The sequence below is a fragment of the Malania oleifera genome, chromosome 3 (genome assembly GCF_029873635.1).
Source record: "Malania oleifera isolate guangnan ecotype guangnan chromosome 3, ASM2987363v1, whole genome shotgun sequence".
In the NCBI taxonomy this organism is placed as follows: Eukaryota; Viridiplantae; Streptophyta; class Magnoliopsida; order Santalales; family Ximeniaceae; genus Malania; species Malania oleifera.
The window spans coordinates 106966611-106986832 of record NC_080419.1 but is presented as its reverse complement, the minus strand read 5'-3'; the positions used below and the strand labels follow the sequence as shown (position 1 = coordinate 106986832).

The 20222-nt window shown below is 36.3% G+C and overlaps 1 protein-coding gene across 1 annotated transcript; it reads left to right on the top strand.

The window, feature by feature from the left end:
• The first annotated feature begins 202 nt into the window (after positions 1-202).
• On the top strand, positions 203-4573 carry LOC131151640 (trihelix transcription factor ASR3). Its single transcript, XM_058102919.1, has 2 exons — positions 203-779; positions 4122-4573. Exons 1-2 carry the CDS (start codon positions 272-274, stop codon positions 4373-4375), a joined length of 762 nt encoding a protein of 253 aa, XP_057958902.1. The 5' UTR covers positions 203-271; the 3' UTR covers positions 4376-4573.
• The last annotated feature ends 15649 nt before the right edge of the window (positions 4574-20222 follow it).

Genomic DNA, 20222 nt, shown 5'->3' with positions numbered 1-20222 from the left:
TATATTGCCAAAATTGAAAAGTATAAATTTTTTTTTGAATTAGATCATTATATGCACAATTTTTAATAAAAAAATATTATGTAAATTATTTTAATCATTATTACATGATTGCATCACATATTCGAATTAATTTTTAAACTATTTTAATTTAAAAATATAATCTAAACACATTACTAATTTTTAAAATTTTAATTTTATTATTTTTAATTTAATAATTTTTCGGGGTGATGCAAGGATAAAACCCTTCGAAGCAAAACCCTCCAGCCAGCCAATGAGTTCCATTGAACTTCACCAAGAAGAAGAAATGAGCGAGTTGTCTCCAATGGAGGAGGAAGCTCGGAATCATTCAGCTTCTCGGCGCACACGTTCCCAGGTTGCTCCCGACTGGTCTGTGAGCGATTCCCTGATTCTTGTCAACGAGATTTCCGCCGTCGAAGCCGATTGCTCCAAGGCTTTGTCTTCATTTCAGAAATGGAAGATCATTGCCGAAAATTGTATTGCTTTCGATGTCATAAGGACTTCGAATCAGTGCCGCAGAAAGTGGGTCGCATTGCTCGATGAGTACAACGGGATCAAGCTGTGGGAGTCGGAGACGAGCGGCTCCGATTCCTATTGGTCTTTGCAAGCTGAAGGACGAAGACGGCTTGGGCTTCCGGATAATTTCGACAGAACGCTGTTCGATGCGATCGATAAACTCATGCAAGAGGATCCGTCGGACACGGACCCGGATAATGACCCAGAAGCAGAGGGGGATACGCTCGATGTCACTGCAGAATCTGGTATGCGTCCTTAATCCCCAGCAAGAAACAATAGTCCCTGTTGATTTTTTTTTTTTTTTCTGAAATTTTGTTTTGTATTGGTTGCTGTTTTCCTGATTCACTATGTGGGTATGTCTTTTTTAAAAATTCCCATCCTAGTGCGAGTGAAGTGTTCTTTCTCCCTGTAATTATATGTTGCTATTTGCCTCAAATGCCTGTTGAAGCACCTTGTCTTGGTGGAAAAGATTAGTATTCCTCAAATGCAAGAAACTGAGACAGCTTCATGCAATACTAAAACAGAGTGACCTTACAGAGTTCTTAATTAATTGGTGATACGCTTGGTGCTTTATGCTTTATGCAATACTACAAAAGTGCACTTGACGGGAGTGAGATAAAATTTCCCATTTCCTCAGTGTTATATTTTTGTTTTAAACTGAAACAGAGTTCTTAATTAATTGTTGATTCGCTTGATGCTTTATGCTTCACCTAACTCTCTGCTTAGTTGTTGAACCAAGCAGATTGGTCTGCAAATGAATAAATAAGAGAATGAAAATGTGAAGTACAAACAGAGAAAAGTAAGCTAGGCCAAGTCCGTACCAATGAGAAACCTTGTTCTTATAAAACAACGTAGTGCAACTCTCAGACTAACCAATTAAAATATGCAACTCCCAATGAGAGCCAATTACCTTTTTTTTTTCTTCTTTACTTAAAGATGAAAACAATTGCATTCCTCTCCCTAATTATCAATTTTCTGTTTCCTTCTCAGCTGGCCCTCCATTTCTCTCCAAACTGAGTGGCAGATTGTAAAGTGAGCAATTCTAGTGGCACAAGTTCCTTTGCATCTTTCTGTAATCTAGAACCCCTCCTAGAGGCATGTTCTTGCTCTATAAATTAACATCATCTCCTTTCAAACAGTTGTCAACCATCAACTGTCAGTCAACCGTTCCAAACAATGCTACCATCACACTATCTTCTTTTAAATGCTCTTTTGCAATAACTGAAAACCCTTTCCCCTACAACACTAGCAATAGAAGCAAGTAGAAGAACAAAAGAGAGTACTAGAAATGAAGAAGAGAGATGATATTTTGCATAAGAGACTTTAAGACCTCATATCATACTGAGGTTTCTTCCTCTTCACTGAAATGCTGTGCTGTCACCTCCTTTCTGATTGCATTGAGTAACCGCTCATGTTCTTGAAGAACCTCTCAGCAGAGTTTGGATGTCCCATCCTTGGAGGCCAAACCACTTGGAACAGCTGTAAGGCTTGACAAACTGGAGACTGTTTTGCAGCTGGCAAACTAAAGGGTTTCTGCATATTTTTAATCCATGCAAAAATAAAATAAAATAAAATAGAATACTTCCTTCTTTAGGATACTCAAAATGATATATGACAACTGATTTTATTAGATTCTCACAATGATATACGAAGATGATAGGTGGAATTCACATAGTTGTGACGGAATTCACATAGTTGTGACATTTTGACCATATTTGCAAGAATGAGAAAAAAATCATTCTGTAAGCTTTGAAGCATACATAAAGCAGAATATAAGTAATATTGTTTTAAAATTTAAGATGTTTGAAAGAACAAAATGCATATAAAGTGAGCAAAACTTCGGTTTGGTTCTGTTTGCTTAACTCTTCTGGTTGAACATTTTCTTCTTGCCTTCTTTTGATATTCCTATTTTTCTTAACTGATTTACTTAGTAGCTCAAATTTTAAGCACAAAACACAAGATTGACTCAGATATTTTAGGAAGATTATTGTTTTAAGATGTGAGTGTATTCTCTAATCTCTCTATAATAAAAAAAAGCGATGTGAATGTATTCTCTTAATTATGAAGCTCAAGCTATCAGGAGCTAAACCATACGATGTGCATCAAGCCATTCAACTGTCCCCCTGAACATGACTTTATCTCACATGTTGAGAGGTAAACAAGCCGACCCTGATCAGGTGCTCAAACACTAAAGAACAAACTGCAGTATAGCAAATATAATGGGAGGAACAAATACACGTAACTTGGACTTACAACCTATTGAGATCAAAACCTTGTTATCACGTCAGGTTACCAAATATCCCAAAAGTTGAAGCTATTGGGAGTTGGGCCCAACAATGTATGTCTACCTCTGCTATAGAGACTAGAATTTTGAAGACAGTCTTGCTCGTCAGCAAGATCCTATAACTGTCATAGCCTAATGAACTATGTCAGGAAGGCTTTCTTTATTTTATGATTGTTATCTCCAAGCAGACTGTTTTCTTAGTGATTTTCCTTAGAAAGAACTAAGAAGATAAATAAAAAATGCATGTTCTTGCTAGCCTGGGCTTTAATTTTCTATTTTTCTAATGCAGAAGTAGTGTGCATACATTGGTGACTACAGTCCTGGACTTCAATTGCAGTGACAGTGATATTTGTATTTTTGTGCTTTCTGAAATTTTCACAATAGTTAATATTAGAATGGTGGCATATTTATCTTGGACTTTTCATGTGGATTCACTTATGGAGGGGAAAAAGAAGAAGAATAGGGGCGTGGCAGTGTGGTGGCAATGACAGGGTAAACTGTCGACATAGTGTTGTGATGATATGAGTACTGCTGGGTTGAAAATGCCATTCGCCTACACTCTTTCTCTCTCTCTCCCACACACATGCACAGAACAGCTGTGTGGTAGTGAGGCAGCATTTGCAGCACCATGGGCATCATGTTGCAACAATATAGGTGCTGCTGGTTTGAAAACATTGTCAGGCCATATTCTTCTCTCTTTCAATCCTTTTCTTGTTTAGACTCTATTACTGGCTCTTGAGAACATTGTTTTGATGCTTACTTGAACAAGAAGAGGAAGAAGAGGCCAATTGGGCTTGGGGTGTGGTTGGTTTTTTAGTTAACTGGAGTTAAAATGTTATTAAAATTCTTTTGGTGTAAATGTGGCATTCTGGGGAAAAAGAGGTAGTGTGACATTATAACCGTCCATTTGAGCTATCAACATCTGATTGATAGAAGGGTCATGAGTAGCACCAAAACTAGATGCTGGGAAAATTTAGTGAACCAGAAGTCAGGGGATATCCCTTTCACTTTGGCAAAGCTTGGAGGAGGTTATTTTGACCCAAAATGGAATTTGTGGATGTCTCATCAAGTTACTGGAATTTGTAACATACGGCTATAAAAATGTTGTGCTTATCAGGCTTGGCTCATCCAAGTGAGTTTAACATCCTTATGGCATGACTGATTCAACTACAAAGATTTTTTGGTGGAATAAGAACCAAAATAAGCTGTGGTAGGTGAGTGATTTGATGCAAAATAGTGCAAACTTCTTTATCATCAAATGTTATGTTATTTCCAGTTGAATTCTTATTTGGTGCCTTATTAGGTTTGAAGATGCCAGGGCACCAGTCGGTGCCTGAACAAACCAACTCCAAGGAAGAGAAGGAGCTAATGATGGCTGAAAAACTGCGTGAGAATGCAAAACAAATCAATGCCATAGTTGAAGGAAACCTGAGCGAGAACAGCGAGGCATTCCAAACCGATTACATAAGGCATCAAGGGGAGGAGCTTATTGTGTGCCTCCGAGATCTTGCCAACAACCTCGGCCAGTTTTGTGATCTTGTCCGAGAAAGTGGGTAATTTTTCTGCAGCTTGATTTTTATCAATGCAGTGTAAAATCGCTGTAAATGGATGTAGATGGGAAATTTTTGATTCGATGGGGAGGATCTGGAATGCTCATGCAAATACTATCCTTCCATTCTGCTTAATGTATCCGTTAAAGATGAACCCAATGTGCCTTATGGTAGCTTTCATTTATAACTATTTATAGTTTACCCATTTTGCATTCGTTGATATTGTTATTATTATAATGGGAGCCTTAAAAAAATTACATGCATATCATACTCATATTCTATCAGAATTAAAAGTATTGCACAAAAAAAAATATTTAGTTATGTTTTTGTGTATGTGCGTGACAGTCATGCTTTACTTAGGATTGAAATCTATTATTCTTCCCTGGAATTGAAATCTATCATTCTTCCCTGCTTCTATGCCTGTTGGATAAACTAGTTTCAATGGGTCAAGATGTCATTTTTGCTATCAAAACTGTAATATCATTTTTATAATTCAAGTGTCGAGGAAAGTATGACATTTTATGTTTTGAACTACATTACTAAGAAGTAGAAAAATAGAATAAACCAACATTAATGAGTTTGGAGAAGAATTTGATGTGCTCGATATTGATTAATATTAATTTTGATGATTCTTTAAATTCCCTTACCCCATCTTTTGGGAGATCTATAAGATGTTATTTAAAACTGTATTGAAATTTGTTGAAATCTACTCAAATCCAAGTCTAATGTTTGAAATCTATGCTCTCAAACGCAGCATTATTGATGTCTTCTGCTTTTGGATTATGTTTTAATTGCATACAATTGGTGACATATAATTTCTATTAGTGATGATAACTCTATGCCATAACATATCATAATATTTAGTTAAATTTAATTGTGACATTATGCCTTTATCTAATAGATTGCTAAGTATTATATGTTAATAATTTTGATAGCATTTAGAAAATTGATTTGCATAGGCATTGATACATGTTGCAGAGTACATACTTAGAATTATGTTATTAGCGACTTTGCTATGAAATTTGAAATCTCTATATGCTTGGTTATAGTCTTGAGATAACTTTGAAATTCTCTAAGGTTGCTATTTATATTTTGTAGAAATTGTGTTGATTAAAGAAAAGAGTCCTTGAAATATTAATTATGTAGCCCTCTTTCTATACGGTCAACCAAGGAGGATATGAGATTATTCAAGAATATACATTGAATGCTGATATTATGCATTAAATTTTAGGTAGTTGATTCATAATTATAAAAGTGTGTGATTGTTCTAAAAGAAATGAAACAAAAGATACAGTAAAGTTAGGAAAGTTATTGAATGAGGTTAGCTTAATGTTAGATGTAGAGGTGGACCACTTGTGTCTGCATTCTCATCTGCATCCTCCTCCTCTCTCTCTCTCTCTCTCTCTCTCTCGGCACAACGACGCAATTATCAGGGGCATGCTTGGAATTGCCTTTCATTCCAAGGCATAATTTGTATTTATGTGCATCATATTTGTTTGGCCCTTGGGGCTTTCAATTTGATTGTATCGAAAGACCCAATGAATTGAGATTTCCTAATCCATTAGGAGTTAGAAGGCCAATAGCAAATGTTTTTCAAATTAAAGCTCATATGAATTTCTATGTTGACATAATTTCTAAGGACAATATAAGTTGGGAATTGGCCTTATTAGGATTTAAGATAATAAAAAAAAAGAATATTGTTTCCTTCTCTTCTTTAATTTGGTTGGAACATTGAACTCCAAATCATCCTTCATTTTATGGTTGAGAGTTTTGGATAGGCTAATGACTTGGAACAATTAGTTGCTTGGAAAAAAGATTTTTTTTGCAAAATTTCTAGAGTAAGTATTGAAAAATAGAACTCTTCTTCTCTTTAATTATGCTTTCACAAAGGAAGTTTATGAGAAGGTCACTACTGACCTTTAAATTCCATGAATTTTTACTAAGGATTTATACTTTTATTTTGCTGTTTGGTAGAGTCCAACTAGTACAATTTGCAAGGGCTCAAAACTTTTTTCTATATGAACAAAGTCTTTCTAATAATGTTGTTTTCTATAATACTAGTGTAACGATCCCAAATTACCACCAAATTTTTTTTTTTATTTTTACAACAACATATAGTTACCTTAATACCTATAATAATATTTGCATTTACATCTCGGACCTCGAGTGGGTGCCGAGGATACTTGTCCATCAACACATACTATCTAAGCAGCGGAAAACATAAAATCCCCAAGCCATATGTGTAATACTAGAGTTCTGTTGTCTCCATAGTAAACATGTACATCTCCCTAAAATAACAAACCTCCGTAGTATTACTTAGAACACACTTCTCGGCTTAAAACTCACCCTGAGACTATGATGTCTCTAACACATCCTCTATGTGGGGGCACGCTCCACTCGTCTGCCCGGTTCACCTGAAAAGTTTGATTTCTGAGGTGAGACACCTCTCAGTAAGACGAAATATGTTATTACCAGTGTGTGGTAAATGAGTTTATAAGAATAATACATCTATTAATTAAGTTGTAACTGAGATAATGTAACACCCCAACCTGCCACGTGAGCTCGGAGTGCTACTTTAGTGACGTATGAGTATCTGATACCATAATCATCATAATAAATGTAGCGGAAATAATGAAATATTCTCCAAACATACATTACCAAAGTTCTAAATTCCCTTTATACATAAAGGTTTCCAAACATCCATACTAGAATCCATAATACAAAATAAAACCCATCTCAAACTATACAACCATAATACATACTCAGGACTTCAACCCAGCTTACATACAACAGAGTTCTTACTAACACTCACAAAATCTATCTGGCTATCAACCTGCCCTAGAGTACACTAAACCCAACCTCGAGATGGTCCTGAAAAGATAGTTTGTATATTAGGGTGAGAGACTTCTCAGTAAGGAATGATTAAGTTAATATCAGTGTGTGGTCAATATGCATTTGGTGTTTACAGAAAACATCTAATCTTTATTTAACTAAAAATAGTTACTTTGCATCGTACTAACTTTATACAGTTGAAAATGTTTGCTTTGTTTCCATCGTATAAACAGTTCAGTAAAAACATAACATCATTTACATAAATCTATAGATATGCATAAAAGCTAATCCTTGTGACTAACGCTATTTACTTTCCCCATGACACGGGTTGTGCGGACCGAAGGTTGGACTTAGCCCTAGGGGATATCAACCTAGACTAAGTCAAAACATATGTTTGCATCTACAACAACTACGCAGGCATCCACAACTTGCTTGCGGGAATCCGATTGCCCTACCACATCCTGAAAGTCCAGGCTTCCAAGGAAGGTACACCCTCTACCGAGGCTAATTAGCTAAAACCACCCTACACTGCTATCTAGAACAATGTGGGCGCACATGGTCACTTACTGGATCTTTAGCAACGGTACTGTGCTCATAACATACTAGTCCTCAGGGTCCCTAAAGCATATCGTGCAATTTGAGTAATAAAAATTGTATTTCAAATTCATTACACATAAAGCCTGTCATTTAAGATCTCTCGTTAAAACATAATCTTAGCCCTCGCGGCCGTCATATAAATCTCGGCTCATAGCCGCTATATCAAATCCCGGTCCTTGCGGCCGTTATATCAAATTCTTGTGTTTTTATGAATAGTTCCAGTATTTCACAAACATCCCATTTTTGGTTATAAAACAGTACCTACATATCATTCACCTGCCACACAATTTTCAGTATTTTAAACATAGCCCGTAGGTAACCCAGAAAACATAGTATATTCAGTTTAGAAAATAAAACCAAGCCTCCCACTGTTCATTTGTACTCAGGATAGCATAACATATATCTTAGGTTTGAAAAATGTTTATTTTGAACGGCCGATTTTTCAAAGCATCAACTGAAAACATAAATATACTTACTCCAAAAACATTCCATACGGTTCAAATTTGTAAAAAAAAAAAAAACCCGACTTAACTTAATCCCCTTACTTGATTCTGAAAAAGGAACCAAAACAGGCCAAAAACTTGAAACCCTAGCTTTTCTAACTGGTAGAAACACGAGATCCGAAGAGCCGGGAGGAGAGAGAGTGAGTCAGGGAGCATAAGGGAACCTGTAGGAGTCTTTTGATGAAGAAAACCCGAAACCCTAGCAAAGCTCCAAAAGAGGGATTTTGGAATTCCTTAAAAAAAATGAGCTCACTTCTATTTATAGGTGAGCAACCCAAGAGAAAACCGTCTACGGTTTTCCTTGTATCCACAAAACCGTTGATGATTTTGTGGTTGACTCACCTTGTTGACCCAAAATCGGTGACGATTTTTCTCATGCTTTGTGAAACCGTCAACGGTTTTTGGCCCTGTCTTTTAAATTCTTTCCTTTTCATTTATTTTCCTTTATTTCTTTATTTTATATTTATTTTCTTTTATTTTTTGGGTTCGAGTTTCTACAATCTCCCCTCCTTATAAGAATTTTGTCCTCAAATTTGCCAATTGATACTGAACACATCCTACTTGTGACTCCTCTTTACAGAAGAGTTGGTGGCCATCCACATAGCGGCCCCATCTCAAGTTTATTAGATACCCTCACTTATGGCAGAGGAATACCATGGTTACATATAATGTCTCGGGAGTTTATAATACCATACAAAGCCCTCCCAGAGACCATCCATACACAAAACTCATAAACAATCAACAAACTAACACATACTTACCTTACCGGTCTTGCAAATAAAACTGACTCCTACCTATGCAATTGTACGGTCTGTCTAATACCGATCCTCTCTAAAAAGTTGTGGGTACTTCTGGCATATTTCTGTATCTAGCTCCCATGAAGCCTCCTCGACCGCATGATTACACCACAACACATTCACTAACGGTATTTCCTTAGTACACAGTTCCTGTATTTTTTGATCCAGAATCTGAATTGGTACCTCCTCGTAAGTCAAAACATCACCGATCTCTAAGGGTTCATAGCTGATCACATGCGAAGGATCTAACACATACTTCCTTAGCATTGATATGTGGAAGACGTTATGAACTCTAGACAATGTTGGGGGTAACACCACTCGATAGGCAATTGGACCAATCCTTTCCAGGATCTCAAACGGCCCAATGTAGCGAGGGCTCAACTTGCCTTTCTTCCCGAAGCTCATCACAGCCTTCATCGGAGCAACCCTTAAGAATACCATATCTCTGATCTCAAACTCTAGTTCCCATCAGTGAGTATCTGCATAACTCTTCTGCCGACTCTAAGCTGCTTTTATCCTTTCTCTGATAATCTTAACCTTTGTAGAGGTCTGCTGAACTAATTTCGGCCCCAAAACCTACCACTCACCCACCTCATCCTAGTACAACGGAGATCGGTACTAGCGACCATACAAAGCCTCATATGGTGCCATTTCGCTATTGGCCTGATAAATATTGTTATATGCGAACTCAACTAATGGCAATTATCTAATCCATCTACCACCGAAATCGAGCACACACACCCGCAACATATCCTCCAGAATCTGAATGGTTCTTTTAGACTGCCCATTCGTCTGCGGGTGAAACGCAGTATTGAAGGTGAGTTGAGATCTCAAGGCGTCCTGCAAACTCTTCCAGAATCGAGAGGTGAACCGTAAATCTTGATCTGAAACTATAGAAACTAGGACGTCATGAAGCCGTACTATCTCCTGTATATAAAGCTGTGCCAGCCTATCCATGGAGTAACTGACTCTGATCGGAACGAAGTGTACAGTCTTCGTCAACCGATCCACAATAACCCAAATAGCATTCTGCCCATGCACCGCCGAAGGCAATCCCGACACAAAGTCCATCGAGATATGCCCCCACTTCCACTTTGGAATATCAAGTGGCTGAAGTGGTCCTGTTGGGCTTTGGTACTATACTTTTACCCGTTGACATGTTTGACACTGCTCCACATAATAGGCGATCTCTCTTTTCATGTTATACCACCAAAAATATCCCCTTAGATCCCTGTACATCTTTGTGCTCTCTGGATGCACCGTATATAGAGAGCGATGTGCCTCTTCCAAGATGGTTCGTTTAATATCAGCATCATTCGGTACGCAGATCCTGGTGTGAAATCTCAGCACCCGTCATCTGAGACATTAAAGTCTGCATTCAACCCATCCTATATTCCACTCACAATATCTGTCAGCTCTGCATCTTTCATATGAGCTGATATGATCCTATCTCGTAAGGTTGGTTGCATAACTATGCCAGGAATGAACGTCTGGTGATTTCCTTCTACTAACTTTACAACCAACCTCTCCAGGTCCATCCTGATCTAGTGCTGAACCCCAATTGCTAAGATTGAGGCAGACACTGACTTTCGACTCAGAGCATCAGCTACTACGTTAGCTTTCCCAGGGTGGTAGCTAATAGTGCAGTCGTAGTCCTTAATCAATTCAAGCCACCTACGTTGCTTCATATTCAACTCCTTCTGGGTCAAGAAGTATTTGAGGCTCTTATGATCGATAAAGATCTCACACTTTTCACCATATAGGTAGTGCCGCCAAATCTTTAGTGCAAATACCACTGCTGCTAGCTCTAAATCATGTGTATGGTAGTTCTTCTCGTACTCCTTAAGTTGGCGAGAAGCATACACAATAACTTTTCCTTGTTGCATCAAAACACACCCGAGCCCTTTCTTGGATGTGTCATTATAGATCACGAAACCACCACCCCCTAATGGAATGCTCACACTCCCTAGTCCACTCAAACTTACCGTTCTTCTTCGTAAGCTGCGTCAGAGAACCTGACAATTTAGAAAAGCCCTCGACAAACCGGCTGTAGAGACCTAGTGAATTATAGCAATTAAATAATAAAAGAAATGAGAGAAAAAGGAAATTTTTAAGGGGGTCACAGCAGGATCTCGTCGACGAAGCATCTTATTGGGATCATCGATGGGGACACGTGTCTTGTCGACGAGGAATTATTGAGAGGGCTATTTTAGGGCTTGAAATTTGTCGACGAAGGTTATTAGTTCGTCAACGAACTCCCTTCTTGGCCTTGTCGACGAAGTGACGTGTCTCGTTGACGAAGCCAGGAATATAAATAACTTAAACTCGGGTTTTTAGAGCAGAATTTCGTCCAATTCACCTTCTCTCTCTAAAAGTCGGTGCTCCCTCCTTCTCTCTAGGTTTTCGGCTCTGATTCTCTCTGATTCGATGATCAGACACTACCACGGTAATCTTGGGGAGATTCTCTACAACCTAACTAAAGCGGAAATTTGATTTGAGCAGTTTGGGAATCATCCCAAAACCAGAGTAAGTAGATTATTTGGGCATTTTTAGTATTACCAAGTTTATTTGAGCCTAGATTTTGTATTATATGACAATGTACTAGAGTTTTGTGAAGTAAAATTAGGATATTATATTTTCAAGAATAGGGTATTTTGGGGCCCCGTAAGAATGAGTCGAGGACCCCAGTGGTTATCTTTTCAGAAGCCCAGGTAAATAATGAATAGTTTATAATTCAGAAGATAGGAAAATGAAGAATATTCTGGGTATTTGGTTGATTGATAGGATATATATGTAACGCCCTAGAAAATGATATGTTTAGGAATAAAAAAAATGAAATAAAATAAATAAATAATTTAAAATTTAAAATTAAATTGAACAATAAATTAATTAATTAAATAATGAGAATTATGAATTAAGTAATATATATATATATATGTATATGTAAAGGTTAAAAGTTATTATTATTATTATTATTATTATATTATTCAAATATACATATGTTTACCTGAAGCTTCTTAGCTTCAGGATTTCAGAATCTTGAAGAAGCTGAACGCCCCCTCCCTCCTCTGGCTTTTCACGTCGCTCCCTTCGTTCTCTCTCCCACTCTCCTCAACTTCTCGACTGATGTTCACCCGATCGAAAATCAGAAAATACTGTTGGATTCCATTCTCCGCCAACATTTCTACCAAAGCGGATTTGTCATAGGAGCAGCATAGACATATTTCTTGAGGTAAGCTCAATTCTCACTTTTACCTCAATTTCTCGTAAATCTTAAGCTTAATTGACGATCAGATACCACAACGAGAATTTAGAGATGAATCTCTATAAGTCTAGCGGAGCAGATTTCTCTTGGGGTCGTTATAGACATAACCCTAAAATTAGGCTAAGAGGTTTATTAAGGGGCTAATAATTATTTAATTATTGTGGATTTAGAAATGTTAAATATTGAACATTCTGAGGTTGAATTAGGGTCATTGAATTCAGGACTCAGGTAAGCGCCACGGGTGTAATTTCGGGACCCTGCGGGCATAGTTTAGGAAAATCAAGGTAATTTGATTATTTTGGAGTTTAACAATTTTTTTAGGTTATTGGGAGCCTAGAAAATGTTTTATGGAAATTATGTTGGAATTTTGTTGAATGTTCTGGGGAAATGGAAATTGTAGATTTTGTGCTGAAAATGCCCCAGGCTTAGGATTGAACTGTGTGGGCATCTCAGTAAGTCAGGTAAAAGAATAAATTAAGTCAGTTTTTTCATGGAAATATTTACTATTTTACAGCATTTTATTTCAGGAAATTATGTATAACATAGAATTATGTTTGAGAAATTTACTGCTGTTAACATGAGATTGTTTTAATACATTTAATTAAGGAAAATGATTTCAGTGCAGATTTTATAAGTAGAACATGATTTACTTTTGTGTGGCATGGGTATAAAATTTTATGATTTTATGTAATGGTAAAATGTTATATTTTTAGAATAAGCATGCTATCACTGTTTCAGGAAATTGTTAAAAACAGTACAGAAATATGTTTAAAGTATATTATAATGCAACGGCGCAAGAGCCGTAATTTATATGAAATGGTGCAAAGGCCATAATTTATATGATATGATATGTTGACGCAAGGGCCGTGATGTATGATATGCTATTTTTGTGAAATTATTATTATGTAAGATACTATGATGAAATAGTTATGTTCAACATATGAAACATAGTATATGATATCAAAACCCGGATGACTTAGTTTAGTTCAGTTTTCAGGAGCACGGTACCATAACTATATATATTCAGATTATGATAGTGCAACCACACGATCAGAGTGTGGTAAGGCGGCAGTCAATGTGGCTTTAGTGTAGTTTGGAGATGTTCCCTTGCAGTTTGGACCAGGTGGGGCAAGCCCATCGTACTTACAGATCAAAGTTTTTGATCTAACATGGTCGACCAGCCATTGCTAGGTCCCGCCTTTGGCCACACAACCCAGTCATGTGAGGGTAATACATGACACCAACTAGATATTCATCTTGGAATTTATTTCACGTATTATACAGTTATATAAGATGATTTACACATACAGAGATATAGCATGATATGTATGTTACTTTTAAATATGTTTATTTAGTAAATTATCAGACAATTTTCATAGATATGATTTATATACAATATGTGCTTATGACACATGAAAATACCGATGTTGCCACACACTGATATTAGTTTATTTTCCTTACTGAGAGGTGTCTCACCCCAGCTCTAAAAAATTTCAGGGAATCTAAGTAGAGGAGCGAATAGAGCTCTACAACGTTAGTGGTCGTCCGATCTACCCTGCCAGAAGGGTAAGTCGCTATGCTAGGGTCAGATGGGTTTTTGGGTAGTGATCCTAGGAAACTTTATGATCATTTTGGGATGTGTGTATATGTAATGACCCGAAGAATAATGGTATTTAAATAATAAAGAGGGAGGGAAATGGAAACAGAAACAGAAGGAGGCAGCAGACTTGGCGTTCGTCGACGACGTTGCATTTTGGATTTAATAACCCAGAAGATTTACACAAGGCCTCGTCAACGAGCTCATAAGGAGGCCTCATCGATGAAGCCACGCCTCGTCGACGAGAAGATACCGAGATGGGTTTTTAGGCAGTCTGAAATTCGTAGACGAGGAAGGAGGGTTCGTCGACGAAATTCCTTAAGGACTCGTCAACGAGATTATGTGTCTCATCGACGAATCCGACTCTATAAATTGCTAAAACTTGAATTTTTCACAGAATTTCAGCACAAGTCATCTCTCTCTCTCTCTCTCTCTCTCTCTCTCTCTCTCTCTCTCTCTCTCTCTCTCTCTTTCTAAAACACACCCCTCTCCTTCTCTCTTCGATCCGACCCCGTCTCTCGCCGGATCGACAATCTAAAGCCACTATGACGCTCCTGGCGAAGTTCTCTGCAAGTCTACCGGAGCGGATCGCTGGTGGAAGTGGTTTGAAATTCATCCCAAATTCAGGGTAAGATGTTTTATTCAGAATCTGCTTTCCCTACAGTTATAGGAAATGTAGTGTGTAAGAAAATACTGTTGTTTTGTTCTGGGGGATGTCGCTTTTAGGGTGTTGAGTGGAGAACCTTGTGGGTGTAGGGTTAGAGTTCAGTGAGGGCTTTTTAGAAATTAAGTAAAAGAAATATGCTATGCTAGGAGATTTTACTTATATTATTAGAGATTTTATATGCATGTATACTAGTTATTATGTAGTTTATAGAATAAAAGTATTAAAGAATGTGTGGCCCGAATAGATATTATCTGATATAGAATCTTATGTAGTTTTTCTCAAAATATCATGTTATATAGTATATACGAGCATATGTACATCTATAGTTTTATTCATATCAGTATATATTCAGATATTTACACAGATAAATGTATATACATGTACACAGATGTTTACTCAGATAAGTATCTATAGTATTTACAGAATGTCATGTTTTCCTAATGTCATAACACTCAGTTTATACAAACAGAATATATAGTTATAGCATCAATATGCTACAGACATGTTGTTCAGATATTACAGTATTTACAGTACAAAATTATAATGTTATAGTTAATTTGGAAACATGATAAAAACAACAAAGATAATTATAGTATATATATTTATATAGTATCAGATCCTTGATGAGATATTACAGACAAATACAGTCTATAGAGCACGGTACCATTGCTATATACAGAAAAGAGTGCAACCACAAATCTCAAATAGTGTATGGGTACCGTTAAACCATGCTCGGAGAGGATGGCGCTCCCCAGTTGGGTTGAGGGGGCGGACGAGGTAGCAGTTCCAGTTCCGTGCTTAGGAGTGGATGTAGTTTGGCCGGACTGAGGTAATGTAGAGTATAGTGACTTACCTGAAGGTCCAACCAACGTTAAGTCTCGCCTACGGGTCGCACAATCCTGTCATGAGGGGTCAAATCATGACATACATATTTTTAGGGAAAAACATAGTTATATATATGTATACAATTTTACAGCATTTAATGTATATAGTATGATATTTGCAGTTCGAAAGATAGAAAGTTCAGATTGTTGCGGCGTCCCGGGAGCGCGTGTGTCTCGGGCGGCGAAATTAAAATCATTTTAAAATTTTTCATGGAAAAACATGGAATGTCGGAGTCGCCACTAACCTTTAGTGTGGTTAGAACACGTGATGACTACCCCGTTAGGGGTAAAATAGGTCTACATTACCAGAGTTGGGGTCGGGAGTTCGGTTACGCGAGGGGAAGGTACAAGCACCCCCTACGCGCCCGTTCTTACGAACGGTACCTAATTAATTTGAAATTATTCCTAAATTAATCCAATAATTCTTTAAATTACTCCTTTTTTATGAATTTATAAATACATGTGAAAAATAAATAAATAAATAAAATAATAAATAAATAAAGATATTATATACATATATACATTCCCTCAGAGCTTAGGGTACGTGATGCCCGAAGGCTCATACCCCCGCAATAAAATCATAGGGATTAAAAATAAAATATCTAAGAAAATACACTCCCAAATTTTGAAATTGTATATAAAATTTTTATAGGAAAATACTAGTGTGGGAGGTTTTACTATATATTGATAAGATAATAAGTTAAAATATTAAATTATCACAATGCATATAAAAATAGTAATGATAATAAGCATATCTGTTAAAATATTACAACTTTCAAAATAGGCAATAAAATACCATATGTATATATATATTAAAACACTCAAGATACTATACAAGGTAATACCATCTAAAAAAAAAAAAAATGCCTTAATAAGTGAAACTAAATAATAATTATACCATAATATTCCATACAATATCATACTAAATATAGTAGCAAAACGTATACCAAAACTCTAAACTTGCCATAATGATTGATACCTTTATATGTAAACATGATGAAATATTAGAATACTAATACTAACTATCCTAAAATATTAATATGAGTATACATAACATATATAATAAAGAAAACCCTAAATAATTAAAACTAGATGTACATTAATGATGAAAACCCTAAATAGCCCTAAACATATGAATATTAAAGACACTTTAAGTAAATAACTACGATACCTATTCTAACTACATATTAAACATGCAATAATAATATGGACTACTGAACGAATAAAACGAAATTAAATTTTAAATGTCCAAACAAATTCCAACTATAAAATTTCTACACTCAAGAAAATTAACTTATATGAATAATACAATCAAAACTTACCCTGAGTACCAAAAATTAAAATGACTATAAAAATCATAAAAACCTATATACCTGCATAAGCAAAGAAAAAAACAAAAATCAAGACATTAGATATTAGGACAAACCAAAACTAGCAATAATAATAATAATATTAACTAAATACTACAACAAATATTATATCAACGTACACACATACATAGCCTAGATATAAACATTAACTAAATATTACAGCAAATAATGTATTAATATACATATATACACATAGCCTATATGCAAATATTAACTAAAAGCTACAACAAGTATTATATTGATATACACACATACATACCATAACCAATATTAGATTAGTATACACACATGACAAAAAAAAAAAAAATATCACTGCAATAAAATGAAACCGTAAACACAATATTACAATTTTAACGTATATACAATAAAAAGGCCTAGATATGAATATTAACTAAATACCACAATAAATAATATATTAATATACTAAAGTCTTAAACTTTGAATATTAAAACAAAGAAACATAAAAGAAATACACGTGCACGTGTGTGTGTGTCCGCAATGCAAGAGGAGTTTACAGAGGGGGTCGGTGCTGAGGATCTGCTGGTGGAGCAGACGGCCCGGGGAAGAGGCGCTGCGGTTGTGTGAGAGACACCGCGAGGACCCCAGATTGATGGCCGAGAGCAGGGGATGTTCTCGGCAGCAAAGCAGGGGTGCGGTAATGGTGGTCGCCGGAGGGAGTTCAGAGTGCTTGCAGTTGGTGCTGGGTCTGGGGGTGCTGGTTCGGGCTTGTGCAGCAGTTTTTTTTATTTTTTTTCTGTTATTGCGGGTGCGCTGCTGCTACCGTGACCCGTGGAGTGGTGCGCCGGTGGAGATGTGGCCCGCACGAAGAGGAGAGCTGTGTCGGAGGGATTGGTTGAACGTGGGTGAGGGTCGTGAGAGAGGGGAGCAGCTAGGGCGGCGATAGAGAGGTGGCGGCGGGTAGTGGAGGAAAGGAAGGAAAGAAGGATTATAAGCTTAGGTTTTTTTTTTCTTTGGTGTTCCGCCTGGCTCCTCGCTGTTGGGCGCTTTGTCTTTTTTTTTTTTTGCGGTTTGGGGCCTTGCGCCACCCTCTTCTTCTTATAAAAAAAATTTGAAAAACCCTAAAAAATATTCCTTTTTATGGATTTATTTTTTTTCTATTGTTTTTTGCTCGTATTCTTATGGTAATAATCCATCTAGAAACTAAAATAATAATAATTGAATAAATAATAAATATAGTAATAACATCAATAAGGTAATATAGTAATAAAAGAATAATAAAATAATAATAATAATACGAATTACTAGTTAAGAATAAATTAATGATAGTAAAAAAAAATAAAAAAATAAAATAAAATGATGTGCAGTAAATAATAATCAGAAACAATAATAGGGAAGAAAAATAAAAATACTTAGTTATAAAAGTGAAGAAAAATGATAATAGAATCATGAAACATACCAAAAAATGATGAAAAAACAATAGGAGGAAGAATAAAAATGAAGAATATAAAATACTCATAATAATAATATATAGTAATAAAAAATAAATATATATCAAAAATACATAAAATGAAATGAAAAATAAAAGTTAACGATCAGTAAAAGTAAAAAGAAAAATAAAAGTACTAGGTAAAATAAAGAAAATGAAAATACTAATAATAATAATGATAATTAAAAAAACAAGTAAAGTACTAATAATATAGGAAATAATAATACTAAAATATAATAATTTAAGCATAATAATTAAATCATAATAATAATAATAAAATAATAATAAAAATAAGAGGGGGGACCCCTGTTCTAAGTTGGGACTAGGGCAAAAAATAGGGTTGTCGACACAGATGGAACAATATTTTTAAGCTAGAATTAACGAAAATTATTTATACTTAATTTGCAGTTTACAGTCAAGTATATATGTATGCAACTGGTTCGCCACACAATAAATTAAAATATTTCCAGTACTGAGCGTCTACCTTTATCCATCATTTAAACATTTTTCAGGTGAGTAGCAGGTGAGCAGATCAGACTCTGGTTAAAGAGTCCCTTGTTGCTCTGACTTAAGGTAAGTTGGTACAGGGAGGTTTGAGCTTTGGGCAGTGAGCTACGGTAAGGAAATATGTATGGGAAAATTACTAGATTTCTGGTAGGTATGTATTTGGTGGGTATGTGATATGTTTTGTCGTTCCTGGTGTTGTCCCACTATCTATAGAAATACTCAGTGCCTATCTGAGGCCGGAGTCGATCGTGGATTATTTGAAGTTAATACTATATATATATATATAGATATATATATCGTGATAAAAAAATTTAAAAATGATATCATTTGAGTTGTTAAATTGAAAAAAAATGTTTAATTTTTGACGGTGCGTATTAGATATATATGACGAGTGGTAAAAATCTGGTATTGTATTTGGCATGGTTGGTTTTGGATGTATATGAGTTTTTTAAGGGGGGTTTTCCATTGCGAGTGTCAGTGATATGGACAGATTTATTCCTTAGTGCCCATGGGTCTCGGTGGATTAGTTTATGGTTATCATGATATTGGTATGCTATTAGTTGAACAAAAAAATAATATGGTAAAATCGGCAGCAGGTCTGACAGTTTGGTATCAGCGCCAAGTTGTAGGTTTTGTGACTGGAGAGTTGCAGCGGAAGGAAACAATACCAGAGTCAGAAATAGATTTTCGATGAGAGGAGAAGGAGATGGGTTTTAGATTGTAGATGAAATATAGTAACGTATTTTTAGAGGATGAGATTGGGAATTGGGGTTCAATCTTGCGGCATGGAGGCAGGAGTTCTGGTTGTTTATGTGTTTTTCCTGGGTGACAATTTTAGGAAAACCATGGATACTATCGCTGGGTCTACTTTCTGAGTGGTAGGACTGAATCTTAAATGGGGTTGAGGCTGTAAAATATAATGGTCCTAGACAGATTATTTTTTGATCCTGTGTGTTAGGTATTAGTGGTCTTACATAGCATCACCCACAGGAAAGTGCTTGACAGAAAATGGGCTAGGGGGGAGGTAGGGGAAAACGACGTGTGCACGATTGAGCAGGTCACGCGTATGAAGTTCCGTCGTTTTCGGAAAACGGGCCGACACCAAGCTTGTTTTGCTGAACCGACCCACAAAATATTGACCCCCCTAATTGTTTTTTACAACGAGGATTCTTCAGTTGACCGTTAATACCAGATAATCAGTATTTTGCAGGTTACAGTCCGGACCTCGAGGGGGGGCCAAGGGATACCTGTTCATCAACACATACTATTAAGTCAGCGGAGAGACAAAAATCCCCAATGCCATATGGGACAATACCAGGAGTGCTGTTGTCTCCATAGTAAACAATGTAATCGCCCCAAAAATAACCAACTCGTCGTTTCGTCTTACA